We start from the raw sequence: 16,903 nt of genomic DNA on the forward strand, positions 1-16,903 counted from the left end.
TAGACATTCAAGCAGACCACAAATCACCTAATAACAGCTGATCTGACTGCCAGGCCAGCCTATATCAGCGGTACTTCCTGTTTTTCCATGGGGCTCACTAATTTAAGTTGCTTAAGCTTCCCTGCAGTCGCTGTTGCCTCTGCTACTCGCTCCAGCTCCTTTAATGCTATAACTGACTTAATCAGTGTCATATCGGTTGTCACAGATGCCTGCCTTTTTGTTTTTCCCCTGGGGTCCTCATGCTGCTGCCCTCACCTTTCCATCTTTGCATATTTATTTGTTGAAATTTTGTTATGGATAAAAAAAATTTTTTTTATTACAATAACTTAGGTGGTGTCAAAGCAGACTGCTATATTCAGGCTCCATAAACTCATTTTCTTGTAACTAGACAATCATATATAATACTATTATAATACTGTATAATATGTCCTACAGTAGTAATTTATCTGTTAGATATCTGTGTGAGAAACTTTCAGTGAACCGCAAATGTAAAATAAAAGTGTAAATAATGTAATTATCTCATAGTAAGACTTCAATTTTTAATTTTTTTTAGGTTAAATGTCATTAAAATATTAGAAATTTGGTTAATTTTAATTAAATTGTAAATATGTAAAGAAAAAGATACAGTTAAACATTAACTGTAAACGATATTATAAAGAGTTGTATCTAAAAAATTCAATGAATCTAGTGGATCAGATAATGTTCCTGCTTAGACATTAAGATATCAAAGCTTCCTCCTTCTTATATGAGTTCTAATGTCACAATTCCAATATATTTTAAGGCAAATAAGGATTATTTTTGTTTTTGCATGAGCTGTTTTTGCTTCCCTCAGACCGTACTGTCATACAGCTAGAATATTTTATATATTTTATATGTTGTCAAATCTACTTCTAGTGACCAGCACCTCATGGTAACCTTTGGTGTGAATGGATTGTAAACACCACTTTTGTTACATGAATATAAAACTAAAATGTTCGTCCACCAACTCCACCTTTTATCAAGATCAGCCAGTGAGCTTCAGTCCCAGTCCAGTGATAGAAAACGTAGTTTCTGTGGTATCATCGACACAGAAGCACTGGTAGTTTCAGTTACCTGTGACTTTCTCTCCCACTCTTAATCAATTTAAGTAACATAAAATTACATTAATTACATTACGTTAACACGGTTGTGACTACTTCCTGTTTTATCTTTGCATTGGTGAATATCTCTGCTCTTCTGTCATCTCTGTCATTCCTCACCTCTTCCTCTGAAGCTTCCTCTCAAAGTTTCTTCTTTCACTCTGCGCCCCGTCCACATCCTGGTCACTGACTGTGCCACTCTGACTTTCTCGCTTTCTCTTTCCTTATAACCTGCATAAGTTCCTCTTCTATTCGTTCACCTAACTGGCTGCCCTCTGCTATCTTCTTCAACTCTTCAGATGGCGTCCACAGCATTTCGGCTCAGTGTGTTCTCCGCGTCCTCATTATCACAGAGGACATGTTGGGCAGCAGTGTCACTGTCCGCCTTCAGAACATGTCCCAGGAGCACTTCCTGTCACCACTGCTGGGAACCTTCTTGGAAGGTGTGTCCGCTGTTCTCTCAGTTCCTGTCGAGGATGTTTTCATCTTCAACATTCAGCCGGATCTGGATGCGGCACCCGGAGGAATCCTGAATGTCAGCTTCTCTGCCGCGTTGCCGGGCGGACATTTCTTTCCCTCTGAGGCCCTGGAGGAGCAGCTGTACCTGAACAGGCCGAGGCTGACGTCACTGACACAGATGGAGGTTAGTCCATGTGCAAAAAGACACACACAGAGGAATCACACCTCTGAGTGTCTGACTTTAACTCCTTCATCACATCACAAAGGCAAAAATGTTGGCAAGCATATAAATACCATTTAACTCTCTCATATGGTGTTTCTCTGGTTCAAAGCACACTCTCAGAAATAGGGGTACCAAAGTGTACCAAAAAGGGTACAAATGCTTGTCGCTGGGGGTGTTCCTTTTTGAAGGACATTTCTGTACCCTTTAGGCTTGGTACATTTTTGTACCTTATGAAGTTGTACCATCTGAAGTACAATCATGTACTTTCCTAAGACATAAATGTACCTTGAAACTATAGTACAGAAATGTTCCCTTGAAAAGGGTACAATAGGGTACCTATGAGGGTACCCCCCCAGCGACAACCTATTTCGTACCTAAAGAGACAAAAATGTACCCCCAATAGTCCAAAATATTTGGTTATTTAACCATTTATTTTCGATAATAGAATCACATCAAAGCACTTAAACAACCACAGGAATACATCCTTGATTACATTCGTATATTGCCATAGGACATAGGTGTCAAACTCTGGCCCGCGGGCCAAATTTGGCCCGCAGCCTAATTACATTTGGCCCGCGAAGCCATACCAGATTACTATTAGAGCTGGCCTACTGGTATTATACAGCTAATATATACATTGTTTAGTATTAAGCTTTGCTTGTTCCACATTCAGTTTTTCACCAAAACTTGTTTGAGTCCATAAGAAGAGATTCATTCTTATATCTGGAGGAAGATATTTTTCAATAAATATTAATGTTAGCCCGCGACCTTGTTCTAGATTTGAATTTTGGCCCACTGTGTATTTGAGTTTGACACCCCTGCCATAGGACATGTCAAGAAAAATACATTCATTTAAAAAAAAAAAAAAAAAGAAAAAAAGTAAACAATCACATAAAGACATTAAACACCTGAACACAATGTTTTGACGGATCACAGAGATGGCATGTATTTAAAAAACTGTCCACACAAATGTTTTGCTCTACTTCAACAAGCACGCACATACATACGCACGCACGCACGCACACATACATACATAAAAATGTTCTTGCAATCACGTCACACAGAATACCTCAAGGACACAAACCGCCTATCATCAACTTAATAGGTGTCTAGAGCTTGAAAGTCTAATTCATTTCCTGGATTGAACAGGATCCAGTCATTGTCAACTGCCACTTGGTAAGCATGGAAATGACATTCACAAGTGCAAGGAAGTAACAGTTTCCCACACAATACCCAACAAGTATCAACATTCAAAATATACTTGATTTTAAAGAATTGAGGTATGGCTTCAGTGTGTACATGGCCAACTACAAAAACATCCTCAAGTTCATATTTGACACTGCTGACAGATATAGCAGACACACGCTGAAGCACTTTATCCTGAAAATGCACATCTGTAAAACTTTTGTTCATTTCCAGAGCATTCTGTAAGTCACCTGGCAGAGATGAAAATGGCACACTGACACTTGTGCTGAGTGAATGTTCAAAGTCAACAAGCAACTTATCTGAAGAAAACTCCCAGCACTGTTTCATTTGATGACGATTGCTAAGAGTTGCAGTGATGTTTACAAAGTTTTTGCATTTACTCGCTAGATTTTTGAAATATTGATGCTTGCTTTCATATCTCATACACCACAAAGGGCGAAGAGGACCATACATCAAAATCAGCATTGGGTAGTCAATAAGGTAGTGACACTTGGGTGGGGGCGTATTTAATAGAGTTGGTTAAGTACCCTGGCGACACTTACTGGCAGGGGTTTGTCTCCCTGGTCTCCTATGTTGACAATGCAGTTCTGAAGAAAGACAAGTGTTTTCTTGAAGTATGCAGGGTAGGTCATGTTGAACACGAAGAAGGTGGAGAATGCTGAGATGTAGGCCTCATCCAGCGAGCGGCACGAGCAAACATCCACTCCTTCAACTGTCACAACACGGCGACACTGTCTTAAGAGGGCAGTTGTCCAACTCTTATCCTTCATTCGAATGGTTGGGTATGGACTCGTGGGAGTATTCTGCAGAAGAGGAAGAAAAACATTAGTATACAGTATGTTTAAGCAATATGTGCCAAGTGGATTTTCAACAGATTCCTCAAATTACCTTCTTTATTTGCTAGAAAACAAAACTGTCTATTCTGATAACCTGTAAACATGGCCCATACTCCAAACAAAAAGCTTCTTGACCAATGACTGTTGTGGTAGTGTTTGATAAGCTGCTAAAGTTTGACATAATATTCAAGGGCAAAAGCAATCACCCCTGACAGTGACAGTACCTGTGAAGAAGAATTTCCCTAAGGGGACAATAAAGGTCTATCTATCTATATAAACACCAGACAAAACCCAAGAGCACAGCAGCACTGTGGATTAACAGCAGTGTTTCCCCTACATTAGCTTAGCTGTGATGCTGAACCACAGCTGAATTCAGCTCCATGCCAACAAAACACCAAGAATGAAACTTGTGGCCAAAGGCTATGCATTGCATCATGCATTTACCTCTCCAAGGATGATGAAATCTTCTATCTTCTCCTTGAAGATGGATGGCAAGAGAAGTGCCCCCTTGAAGTCAATTCCTAGGTCATACAGATGCAAATGCACTTCATTAGATTTTGATAGCATGCAAATTCCCATTAACATGCTCTTCACATGACACTATGGTACATCAATTATCTTTGGAAGAGAGAGCAAATGAATTGTCACAAAATTTACTATTTGTATGAGGTCAAATTAGCACCTGTAATGTCTTCAGCCAGTGCATTCTCTCTTGCCTCCATGTAGACCTTCTTCAGTGGCAAATCCTTGGTCATTTGAAGAACAGCAGTGAAGTTTTTGCTAAAGCGGCGACAGATGTTGTCTTGGCAGGGATGCATTAAATCAACCTCATCACACAACTGGAAATGAAAAGAGCAGAATAGACAAAAGAATGACATTTTACATTGAGGATTTAAACTTTTGACATGTTTAAAGACACAGACTGGAGATAAATGTAAAGTGCTTTAACCCTTGAACAAAAATTCTAAAGCTAATAAACAGATTGATTAATCAGTTAGTACAGAAAATAATAATAATCAGATTTAGAGACAAAAAAAATCATTAGCTGTTTCCCCAATCATCTTAACAATTCTTGGGTTGCAGACAGTGTCCCTACGCAGAGCTTACAGTTCTCATATTCGAAAATCCCAAATCCCACTAAGTAGGTGGAATGGTACAAATGTGTACCTTCCATTGTTTAAAATCCCTTTGAGCGGGAAACACGTTAGATGGGATGAATTTTGCTTAGAGAACGATTTTGTTAATACCTATATTTACATACTAGCATGTTTTGAGAAATTATTGATTTTTTTACATTGTTGTACACGGTTAGTGACTATTTATTGATAAAACACTGGAATACGGCGGGCAGACAGACGTTGAACATTCCACCAACAGTCTAAATAGTCCACATTTGTACCTTTCTTTGTTTAAAACTTAGCTAACTGCTAGCATTCACCCATGTTAAAGCTAGCTCTTCGGACTTTTGCTAACTCTACTGTAAAATTACACGTTGTAATTTTTATAAAAACACAAAATCACACCCGACTTACCTCTAAACCTTTGCGCCTCGTCGTCTGACATCAATGCCTTCTTCCATCAACTTTTTAAGGAGCTCCTCCGTGTCGATAACCCCCTGAGAGTCATTTTCTGCGTCAACGCTAGTCAGCGCGGAGGCGGAGCACTCATCGCTGCTGCCTTTTCAGCCTTTGGGATTAATGCGCGTTGCGAACTTGATACATGGACATTGTGGTATTAATGCGTTTGGAAACCGTTATGCTGTCTTGGCGAACTATATTTGTAACTTACAAAATGTAGTCACCGTAACATAAAAATCTGCTTGACATTTTAACTTCCAAAGAACCTCGGTTTAACTTGATGTTGCAAATTCCATAAAAACCTCCCAATTAATGAACAATTCTAGGATGTAGTAAAAGCGAAAAAGTAAATGGCCAAACATAACAGTAATATGATTTCACGTTTTTGAAGGCTACAACCAAGATTTAAAACATTAAAAATTATAACTGAAACTTAATAAAATGGAAATGGACCAGTTTTTTTAACATCATTTGGTTGTGCCTGCATGTCATTGTGTGTGTTTTTAAAATATAATTTAACATAACTTACACAAAGGTAGGTTACAGATATTCTTTGCATCATAGGATAATTTATGTACAGAGGAGAGGACCAACAGATTTGATTATAACATGTAGCTTTTATGAGCACACTCACATCTCATATGAATTTTACAATTAACCAGGCCCATCCAGATTTTCCCATGCTGACCCATTACCACATTCTGCCACTGTCACTGCAGTACAGGTCAAAATGGTACAGATTTGTACTTTATTTCAAATTGTACCTTTAAAGGGGCATTTCTGGACTTTTAAAGACCAGTATTGTACTTTTAAGGGAACATTTTTTTAAAATGTACCTATAGGTACAAAAATGTTCTTCTCTCGTACCTCTATTTCTGAGAGTGCATGGTCTTTTTGCTGTATTGAAAACAAGAATATTCTTTGAGATTAATGAATGTACCTTTAATAAGCGCCTTTAAAAATAGCCTTACACTCTTTCAGGCTGCACATGCACTGCATGAAATTATAGGAAGCTAGTTAATAAATATTAATCATTTATGAGGTATAACATTTAATATTTCTTGAAATTATTTATTTTAAAATGTATTGACTTATTAATTCACTTTATTAAAAAGAATGACAGTAAGCCTATGTAGCAGAGAAATATTCATTAGCTACACCTGTTTAACTGCACATTAATGGAAATATTGATTCAGCCAAACACATGGCAGCAACTTAATGAATTTACGCATGCAGACATGGTGAACCCGACCTGTCAAAGTTCAAATCAAGCGTCTGAATGAGAAAGAAAGAAGATTTTAGTGACTTTTGAATGTGGCATTGTTGTTTGTGCCAAATAGGCTGTGTTTTACACTCTGATCTCCTGGGATTTTCCTACACTAGAGTTTATAAAGAATGGTCTGAAAAAGAGAAAATTTCTAGTGAGTGCCATTTGTGTGGGTGAAAAATGCCTTGTTGATGTCACCGCTCACAAGACAACAGGGCAACTGTCAACTCAAATAATCACTTGTTGAAACCAAGGTATGCAGAAGAGCATCTCATCAAACCTTGAAGCAGATGGGCTACAGCAGCAGAATAACACCCTGGGTGCTACTCCTCTCAGCTAAGAGCAAGAAATTGAGGCTATAGTTTACATGGGCTCACCAAAAGTGGGCATTAGAAGACTGAAAAAATTGTTGTCTGGTCTGACGAGTCCCAATTTCTGTTGAAATATTTGATGTAAAGATAATCAAAACGTGTTTTCATCCTGCCTTTCATCAGGGGTTCAGGCTGCTGGTGATAGTATTTTTTTTCCTTGGCACACTCTGTACCAACCCAGCATCATTTAAAGGCCTCGTCTGAGGCTTACTGACCATATCCATCCCTTTATGACCACGGTGTGCTCTTCCTCTGATGGCTGTTTCTAGCAAGATAATGTTGATTGTCACAAAGCTCACATCATCTCAAACTGGTTTCTTGAACACGACAGTGAGTTCACTGAACTCAAATAGCCTCCACATTCACTTCATGGATGTGCAGCTGGCATTGCTGCAGGAACTGTGTGATGTTGTCATGTCAATACGGAGCAATATCTCTGAGGAATGTTTCCAGCACTTTGTTGAATCAATGCAATGAAGAAGACAGCTCTGATGGCAAAAAGTACTAGCAATGTGTAACTAATAAAGTGGCCTGTGAGTATACATCTGAGCTTGTTGGATGTGAACTAGTAATAACACAATACAGCTTCCTGTGGCACATCAGCCATGTGACTTTACAGAACAACGGGCAAATATGACCATTAAATGTTCTCATGCATGAAATCAGGAACACCTGGACAAGCACATCAGTTATGTAATGTTTACACAACCCAAGGGAATCTCGCGGTAAGAGAGAGATAGATAGAAGCAGAAGGAAGAAGGTGAATCCAGAAGGAAATATTTATAAAGGGGTGAGAGAGACACCAGTGGTGAGTGCCTTTGATCTTATCTTAACAGGCACTGTCACACAATCACACATGCACACAGGATCTCAGCTCTTAAGAAGACACAATCTAGTGAATATATCTGGTCCACTGGCCTTAACAGCAAGCAAAAGCTGTAAATATACAATTTGGGAAAGTGACTGGTTATGCAAAGACACACAGCCCACTGCTGTCACTGTGTCCAAGGCAGCATGCTAAATGACTGATAGCTGGGGGGGGGGGTTGACCTGTGGAGAAGGTTAAGACTGCTAGTATCAGGTAAATGAAGGTAATATGAATATTTTAAGTACAAAGAACCAAGAAAACTCCAATGTGATAATAAAATTACATTGTTTAAAATGGAATAAATAAAGGCATTCCCATTTTAAATATGTATGTCTAACATTACTGAAGATTACCATTTTGTAGCAATCAAATGATAACTTTCACCAGTCAGAAGTGTGAAGCCACCTAACAAGTCAGTCAGTGAGAAACTCCTTCCCCAAACTACAGGTATAGACTTTTATAACCAGCCTATACATCATAGCAGAATTCAGAAGAAGGCGGGTTTACCTTACCTGCCTGCACATTTACTGTTTTGATTTATGTGCCAGTTTGACAGTAAGTATAATATAGTAAATAAACTTTAAAAGGCTGTGTAGCATTTTTGTTTTTTTGATGCTCCTACCAGTATGACTGTGACAGTGCCTTACAGTATCATGTTTATATAGCCATGAGCATGTTTTAGTATTAGCTAGCATGCTAGCATTCAAAACATTAGCATGCTAGCATGTTTAATTTCTCCTAAAAGAAAAAACATACTTTTTTTTTTCTTTCATGTTATTATTTCTACCAGTAAAGGTTTTTAAAATACAAATTCAACCAGTAGCAGATACTGATGGTTGCTTAATTTGTTTTTATATTGTTTTTTCAATTTATGTATTTCCTCGTTTGCCCAAATGATACAAATTAAGTATAAGAAACTGTTTTGGCATCTTTCTTCACTTCATCATAACATGTTACAAATTCATTAAACTGTATCTTTATGTCATTGTTAAAAATGATACTTTTTAAAAACTTTAATAATCATCAGGGAGATTTTTACTTAATTAACTTCAGTACTAGGTGCTGTTAATATCTAATGTACTTTTAGTTTAGTTGGATTGTTATAGTGATGCTTTTACTTTGAAAATCTGAAGACTTTTTCCACCATTGCTGAAATAGATCACTGGAACACAAAAACAAGAACGATTTCACCGCTTATAAAAAGTAACTTTATTATGAGTGATAAAAGAAGCCCTGAGTGAGGACGCTTGAAAGTCTAAATTGAGAATATTCCTCACACTACACTGTATATGTTTCCTCTTCTATTGCTCCAGGTCCTCCCGTTTGATGACAACGTGTGCTTGCGGGAGCCTTGCCAGAACTACATGAAGTGCATCTCAGTGCTGCGTTTCAACAGCTCTGCCCCCTTCATCTCCTCACCCTCCATCTTGTTCCGGCCCATCCACCCCATCGCAGGACTACGCTGCCGCTGCCCAGTGGGATTCACGGGTGATTACTGTGAGACAGAGATCAACCTGTGCTACTCCAACCCCTGTCTGAACGGAGGGGTGTGTGCCCGCAGAGAGGGAGGGTACACCTGTATCTGCCGCGAAGACTACACCGGTGAGTAGCGAGGGAGTGTGTGCGTGTGCTGTTTGAAAGTGTTTTGTGGAAAAGTCTGTTTTTGTCTGACGAACAATGTGATATATTCATACTGATGATAAACAGTTTGTTTCAAGAAACTGTAGAATAAACCAGGTTTAATATAAGGCTGAGTCATTCTTGCCTTGTCAGTTAAATTTAATAGAACTGATTTATATCTAACCAGCTTAGTCCTAGTCCTTTTTTCAACTAATTGACATTTCCAGTAGTGAGTCTGCTTTAATGAAGATGTGCTTGGAAAATGAGTGCAGGTCTTATTAGCAGTTCTTCTAGATCAAGCTTTGAGGGAAATCCTTAGAGGAAAGCTTTCATATGCTTGGTTATGATACAAAAACCAGACTGCTTAAAAAGCTTACAACGCTTAAAAAGAAGCACTTTCATCTGCTTAAAAGTGGAAAATTCTACTGCAAATTACTGTTTGTATGTTCCCATTGTGCCTGCATAGATTTCCATGAGGTACTCCAAGTTTCCTCCCACACTCAAACTTGTTAGCAATGATTTTAAATTGTAAAATTTGTATTGGCTCCAGCCTCTAAGTTCACTCTTAGTGAAGTGATGAAGAAACAGTCTATGTTAAGGAAAGTCAGCTATTTATGACTTTCTTATTACTGTATCTTCTTTAATTTTGAATTATGTGTGCAGTATTTCCTGTTTTATTTTGATAGTCTCTCGTTCTGTGTGCATAGAGTTGAGTTTTGCTTGCTCTGTCTTGTTAGTGAGTAATTAGTTACAGCTGTGTACACCTGTGGTCCACCCTCTCGTTATCCTGTGTGTGTAGTTAAGTCTTCAGTTTTTCTCTGTTCTTCGATGTCTCATCATAGTTTGCTGTGTGTTTCCATGTGTTCAGTGGTGTCTGTCATTTGTTCCTCATTCCAAGTTCCTAGTTTCTCGTTTTTGGAGTTTTGTACTATTGTATTTCTTTAGTGTCTGGTAGTTACAGTAAATAAAGCTGCCTCTTTTAGTTACCCCTTTGTTCCCGAGTCCTGCCTTTGGATCCTACCTCTGGCTACCACACAGCGCTACCTTCTGTTATGCAGCAAGGTACTATAGATGTGCAAAGATTAGCAGCTAGCTGTGAAATGAAGTAAATTCTCTGTTGTCCAATCGTCCAGAAGCATCTTCACAGCATCTTCTTCCTCTTTTTACTCTTGTTGCTCTCCCCCCAAACACATCTGGTCAATAAGCAAACTGAATATTCTCACATGGCTTTTAGTGATGCATTTTGGTTCACTTACAGTTCATTTGGATTTTTCTATATGTGAAAGCAAACCAATCCTCAGGGAAAAGCTACAAGTTTAGAAACTCATCAACTGATCTTTTTGTTCCGTAGTATTCACAAAGTCACAGTGATCTTTCGAAAGTTTCAAACCTTCAAATGAAATGCTTTGATTTTTTAAAGTTGGGTCATTATGAATACACATAATAATACAATGATTAAAATGCATATATATATATATATATATATATATATATATATATATATATATATATATATATATATATATATATATATATATATATATATATATATATTATACACATGCTGTAAAGATAGGCTGGAGGCAGCATTTGTGTGTTCAAATTGTTTTATCTGCCTGTCATTGGTTTGAATGCAGTGGCCACAGATAAGAAGAGAGGTGTATTTTCAAAGGAAAAAACTGCAGTGGAGTGTGTCTTTGTGTGTTTGTCTGTTTGTGTCTGATTCTAGCCTTTAATGCTGCGCTCTGAAAACTAAAACTGACTGTGTGCGTCTTTGTTCATGTCCCACACTGACTTCCGTTTTGATCTGTGCCGTTTTCACTCTTTTGTCATGTTGAGCTGAACAACATGAAAACACACACTCTGCCTCCTGGGAGAGCTTTCTCCTCCTCAGCCCTCTACCTGTTACTTAGTCTTTTGTATTCACACACACAAACACACACATATGCACATGCACGCTAACGCCACTGCCACGCTTACCGTTTTTTAATCTGTTGCCTTTTCATACACACTCTAACACACATACACAGTGCTTACCTTTCCAATACACTGGACTTATTTCAACACGACTCAGATTTTTCCCTTCCCTTCATACTGCTGCATTGCTTCTGCTATTGAGTGGATGTGGGAGAGGGTAGAAGCTATGAATGTCAGCGTGTGTGTCTGGGGGATATTTCACATTGCCTTTTATTTCGAATCAAAAGAGAGCTGGGGGAGTGAAGCAACACTTTTCTTTCATGAGAGAGACAGAGTGTTTTCCGAACTCCCACCGAGGCAGACAAGAAAAAAAGAAAAAGAGATGAGGAGAGAGATAGGAAATGAGCAAAGGAGAAACGGAGGTAGAAAGAGACGTAGAGCGAGTGGGAGGGAGACAAAAAGTGGAGTATGATGAGAAAAGGGAAAGAGAGATGGAGAGGCGAGAAAGTTTAAGAAGTGGAGAGAAATTTGTAAAAGATGGATAAAAGGAACTTGAAGAAGAAGGAGAGGTATTAAAAGCACGAGGAAGAGAAAAGATTTTTTTTTATAGATCACTGGATTGCAGATGATACCAGAAAGAAATTGGTAATTGAAATGGAAATAGAAATTTCTGACAGTATGTGATCCATGCTTACAGCGTCCACAGGGGCAGAAAACACATTTAAGTGAGGGGGCACAGGGTGGACAGAGAGAAATGACACAAAGTGTAAAAGATTGGATAGCAAAGAAGACAGCAGAGCGTAAAAGATGAAGGAAAAGAAGGAGGGGAGACGGCTATGGCAGCATAGTGAAAAATTAGGGAGATGGATGAGAATAACACGGACGAGGAGCTATAGGGGGAAAAAATGGAGAGGCATCTATGAGAGAGTGGGATAGAGCAGTGAAAGAGGGAGTGAAGGAAATCAGATGGATTCTGGGCAGTCATTGTTGTGCTTTTCCTGCGTAGGCGTCGGGTGTTACAGTGTCTTGACAATACCCCGGAGCTATTGGGAAGAGGAAAAGAAGGAATACAACAACTAAACAGGGACGAATTGATTCCCAAACTCTCCAGATATCTCCTGACTAAGTTTGTGCTGCTGCTCATTTTTCCATCCTGCCATTATCCATCCCCCCATATGCTCCTTTGCAGCTTTGAATTGGGTTCCCTGAATATCTGTGGATTGCTCACACAGGCAGGAGGTAGGCCTGAGGTTTTGACCGAGTCGGAAAACTTTCTGTTTCCATTGAGGGAGAAACTCAAAAGATCTGAGTCAGGTGTGATCTCTGAAGCACTGTGCTGTTTCTTCAGGGTAGGTGGAGCACAGTATGCCCATCACAAAGCGCATAAGCTGCATCTTTATCATGATTGAGCATCTTCGCCTCCTTCACCAGTGAGGTTTTCATAGTACGTGTAACCTCAGGCTAACCTTTCTCTAAACTCCACATTTAACCTCGGGATAAGTCATACTTGACACTTTAAAGGCAGGTTACCGCTGCTTTTTACCCAAGCTGTGTAAAAAGGTTCACACTACCTTTGTGGTGTCAACTCCAGACCTACAGCACTAAGATACTGCATCAGCAGGGGTCGTACTATTCAGCTGAGTACTGAATCCCCAGGGTTAGCCCGGGGTTTTAAATGAAACCATGACACCTTATATGTTAAACCCAGTGGGTTAGAGTCAAGGATTAAAGAATTTTAGATTAAAAACAGGATTTTGTTTGGACTTTGCTGATTGGCCTTTTTCACAGAGGATCTTCAGGTATATCTAATAAAACTAGTGAATCTCCTGCACCCAAGTTTGTCCTGTAACACGACCCTTTCAACCCAGTTTTACCACCTATTTTCTTTTCTTACTGTTACATGTTAAAATTCTTTGTGGAAAAGTATCAATGAACTTAGATTTATAGTCTCTTGTCCCAGTCTTGCCAATGCTACTTCGCTGCGTGCACCACTTTGCCCCTCCACCGAGCACATGCATGGTGACCTTGAGGAAACAAACTAAAGGAGAAACCAGCACAACGGCAAATTACTGCAGTGCTGTAACCACACTGCATTGAAATTAAATAAAGGTCACACACCTTCTAACTACATAGAAAAAATGTCTAATTTCTTTCTTTTTTAATCAAATTTTTGGGGTTGACAAACAAATCTTTGCACATCTATAACAGTGCCTGCCAAGCCAAAGGAAGGGGAAACATTCACAGGTCAATTTCAGGTTTAGGCAAGATTGTTTAGCTGTCTGCCATCATCATTTACAGTGGCCCTCAGAGGTCAAATCCATTTCAATTCAAGAAAACACCAGCAAACAGAAAAAAGCTGCAAAAACGCACAAAACAAAATAAAAGTAGAATAAAAGATAACCAAACTGTCTTTGGGGAGCCAATAATGTGACGGAACAGCTGCAAAAGTAATAAGCTAACAGTAAACGGCTAATAGCAACCAAATATGTATCTGTAGTATTACATGAATTGTGATACTTTGTATCTTTTTCTCTCTCACACCACAGATGATCCATCTGTGCTTTTGCAGCGTTTATCTGTTTGCTGGTGACTCATTAACGGAGCCTTCTGAATAAATTTGTGTTTTAAGAGAAGCGCCCCACATTTTTACCAACTAGCATTAGCATTTAAAATGCTACACTCTGATTCATACCTCTCAAAACTATTTCCCATCAGCCTTCTGCAGATATCAAAGACCTTCTAATTTGAGCTTTAACAAACTTTTCTGTGAACTTTTGTAAAATGAGTTTAAAGTGGGAATAGAAAAATTTTCACCTTACTAGCAAATGGGTAAGCTTCTTTGTACCTGCCATCCACTCAGATGTCTGTCTGGGGAATCCAATACATTTAAGCTTTAAATTCAAACTGCATGCTCCACAGACTGAATTGTGTGTGTCTGTTGTTCTATTTATTTATTTATTGAATTACATTATTTCTTTTACCCTTTATAGTATTAAATGGTGCTTTTAAAAAAGACTACCATCTGAGCATGAAGAGATGCAGGTTGTGGTGATAAAAAGTAGAAAAAAACAGACGCATTGCCACTAACTGAAGTAATTGAATGCTTTTTTAAAGCTTTTACTTCTCTAATCACTTTTCCCAAGGTGACATATATAGCAAGGAAATTATAGTTCTTACCTTTACTTGTACAAAACTCAGCTGAAGCTCTGTTTTTCTATTCATAAAAAATGTAATATTTCTTGCCGCGAGCATTCATTTCTTTGAAAAACATGCTAAGCTTACAGTGCTGACAGGGATGTGCAACAGTCATTAACCCTGAAAACAGGAAAAAGACCTCAGCGGTACAAAGACAAGTTCCCAGTACACCTTAAAGGCAGAGATAACAGCTGACTAAAAGAGCGGATATCTGATCCTCCTTACAAAGTGAAAGAAAAGACTCAGAAGCGATAAAGACAGATGCACATTATGCAGATTTAGTAAGATATACTACACCTCGGAGAGCTGGGACATGCAAAGAGAAGATGACAAAAAGAGAGAAATTGGCATGGCTGCAGACTAAATAAATTTGTGAAAAGATAAAATGGGAAGAGATGGCTTAAGTAGAAATTTAATCTCTTGGTTGTGGGGAAGCAGTTTGTATGTTAGATAGAGGAAATCTGAGAAACAGAAGAGGAGGGTAGGTGATGCAGTAGGCAGAGGAGAGATTAGTTTTGGGTGCGATAAAGAAGATATGCATGTTACACGGAGAAATTCAATCCAGTAGGCAGAGATGGAAACCAGAGCACACACTAAGAACAAATAGGCAATGTTTAAGCTTGTGAAGAATAATCTAAATATATATGGAAGTTTTAGCTTTTTGTAGGAAGTGGAGAAGGTTTAGAGAGAAAAAGAAATGGGATGAGGAGTGAGTGACTAAGAAAGAATGGGTTGCAGCAGGACTGAAGTTCAGGCTATGAGACTAATTTAGTTTGAATTAGAAAAGAGAGAGAATAAAGAAAGGGAGAATGAAGAGGGAGGGAATTAGTTTGGGGAATGAAATGAAGAGTTGAGCATTTAATGCAGAAGAAGAGTGCATGAAATTAATGTGTGTGAGACAAACTGGAAAATATAGAGGATATATAGAACAGATATGAACTAAAGCAAATAATGAATATGGAACACCTCAAGCAGGAGAAAGAAAATTTGAGAAGTGAAGTTGCAGTTTTTTGTAGCAGTAACCTTTAGAGCAGGCGTGCATGGTGCACATCTATCCTGCTGTATCATTGAAAGGAAATCAGTAATTCTCCTTAAATCACTTTGACAGAGCGCTTCATACAAAGAGAAAGAATCTGTAATGTTGCACATTTTGAGGCTCAAGAACATTAACAATGTGCATTAATTATCTTTGCTCATAGTGACCACTCTACTTATTTGGTTTCTTGGTTTTAATCACACCGTTAATTGACACTTACTTATCTTACTTAACTTAATTAACCACTTTTATACACCGGTATAAATGCTGTTCCAATACTAGAATTTCAAATGAAATAGTAAACTACTCATTACATTATAAAAATATTTTAAAGCTGTATTTTGTTTTAAACATGAAAGTGAAAACAATATAAACATTTACATCAATGATGGCACTGCTTTCGTTTTCTGATTTAGTGTAAGGTCGTCTGCCTTTGTTTCTCTCTAGTTAAACATATTTCTCAGCTTCAAATTCAATATCAGTTTTAGACACCAAGATGGACCTTTGTTGCTGTTTATGTGAACAGTTTGAACAGTTTCTATCCTCTAGGAAATACATTTCAAACTGAAGGATGGCAAGAGCACTAAAAACAGCTGTATGACTGGCCTCCTGAACAGCTGGCGTTCTACTGTCCTATATACCTGCTTACTGTATCACATATGCTGGGGGAGAAAGAGCAAAAAGAGGGTTTGGTGAAGAAGACCTAATCTAACCAGAATGCAAACTGAATTAACAATAGAGCTCACAAAAACAGTACACAAATTAAAATTTGATCAAAAGTCTGGTGTGAATTTTAAACCAACAATCTGTGGATTATTTTCTGAGGGGAACATTTAAGTAAAGCAGAAAAGATATTCACCTAACTCACTATACTCCCAAAGACAGAAGAGAATCAAAGTTAGCACAGACAACTAAAAAGCAATCCAAATGAAAACTAAATTAGTTTTAAAAAGATAAGACGCGACGTCAGACCTGACAAGGAAAACGAATTAAGCGTCAAAGACGAGGAGCTTTAACGATAAGACAAAGACAATATTTGAGGAAAAAACTGATGAGAGGTTGTAAAAGGTGGAATTAAGATCATTTACCACAACGGGGAACAAAAAAGGCGTGGTGGTGAGTATTCTATAGAAAGATGGAGTTAAGAGAAAGAATAAAAGATAAAGAGGAGTTTAAAAAAGTTTCTGGAGAGGGTTAAACTGGGAGAGTA

General features: G+C 38.3%; 2 protein-coding genes across 4 annotated transcripts in view; one reads left to right on the forward strand and one right to left on the reverse strand.

Annotated features, from left to right (window-relative positions):
* The window catches only part of celsr3 (cadherin, EGF LAG seven-pass G-type receptor 3), a 136,098-nt gene that overhangs the window by 24,384 nt on the left and 94,811 nt on the right, over nucleotides 1-16,903 (forward strand). For all 3 annotated transcript variants that reach the window (XM_026153787.2, XM_026153789.2, XM_026153788.2), the window contains exons 2-3: nucleotides 1,418-1,761; nucleotides 9,239-9,527. In XM_026153787.2, the coding sequence (XP_026009572.2) occupies nucleotides 1,418-1,761; nucleotides 9,239-9,527 (633 nt within the window). The remainder of the gene's footprint in view (nucleotides 1-1,417; nucleotides 1,762-9,238; nucleotides 9,528-16,903) is intronic.
* On the reverse strand, nucleotides 2,211-5,495 carry LOC145422910 (uncharacterized). Its single transcript, XM_080294892.1, has 4 exons — nucleotides 5,375-5,495; nucleotides 4,525-4,681; nucleotides 4,287-4,363; nucleotides 2,211-3,809 (listed from the first exon to the last, which is right to left on the reverse strand). Exons 2-4 carry the CDS (start codon nucleotides 4,658-4,660, stop codon nucleotides 3,513-3,515), a joined length of 510 nt encoding a protein of 169 aa, XP_080151018.1. The 5' UTR covers nucleotides 4,661-4,681; nucleotides 5,375-5,495; the 3' UTR covers nucleotides 2,211-3,512.

The sequence above is a fragment of the Astatotilapia calliptera genome, chromosome 20 (genome assembly GCF_964374335.1).
Source record: "Astatotilapia calliptera chromosome 20, fAstCal68.1, whole genome shotgun sequence".
In the NCBI taxonomy this organism is placed as follows: domain Eukaryota; kingdom Metazoa; phylum Chordata; class Actinopteri; order Cichliformes; family Cichlidae; genus Astatotilapia; species Astatotilapia calliptera.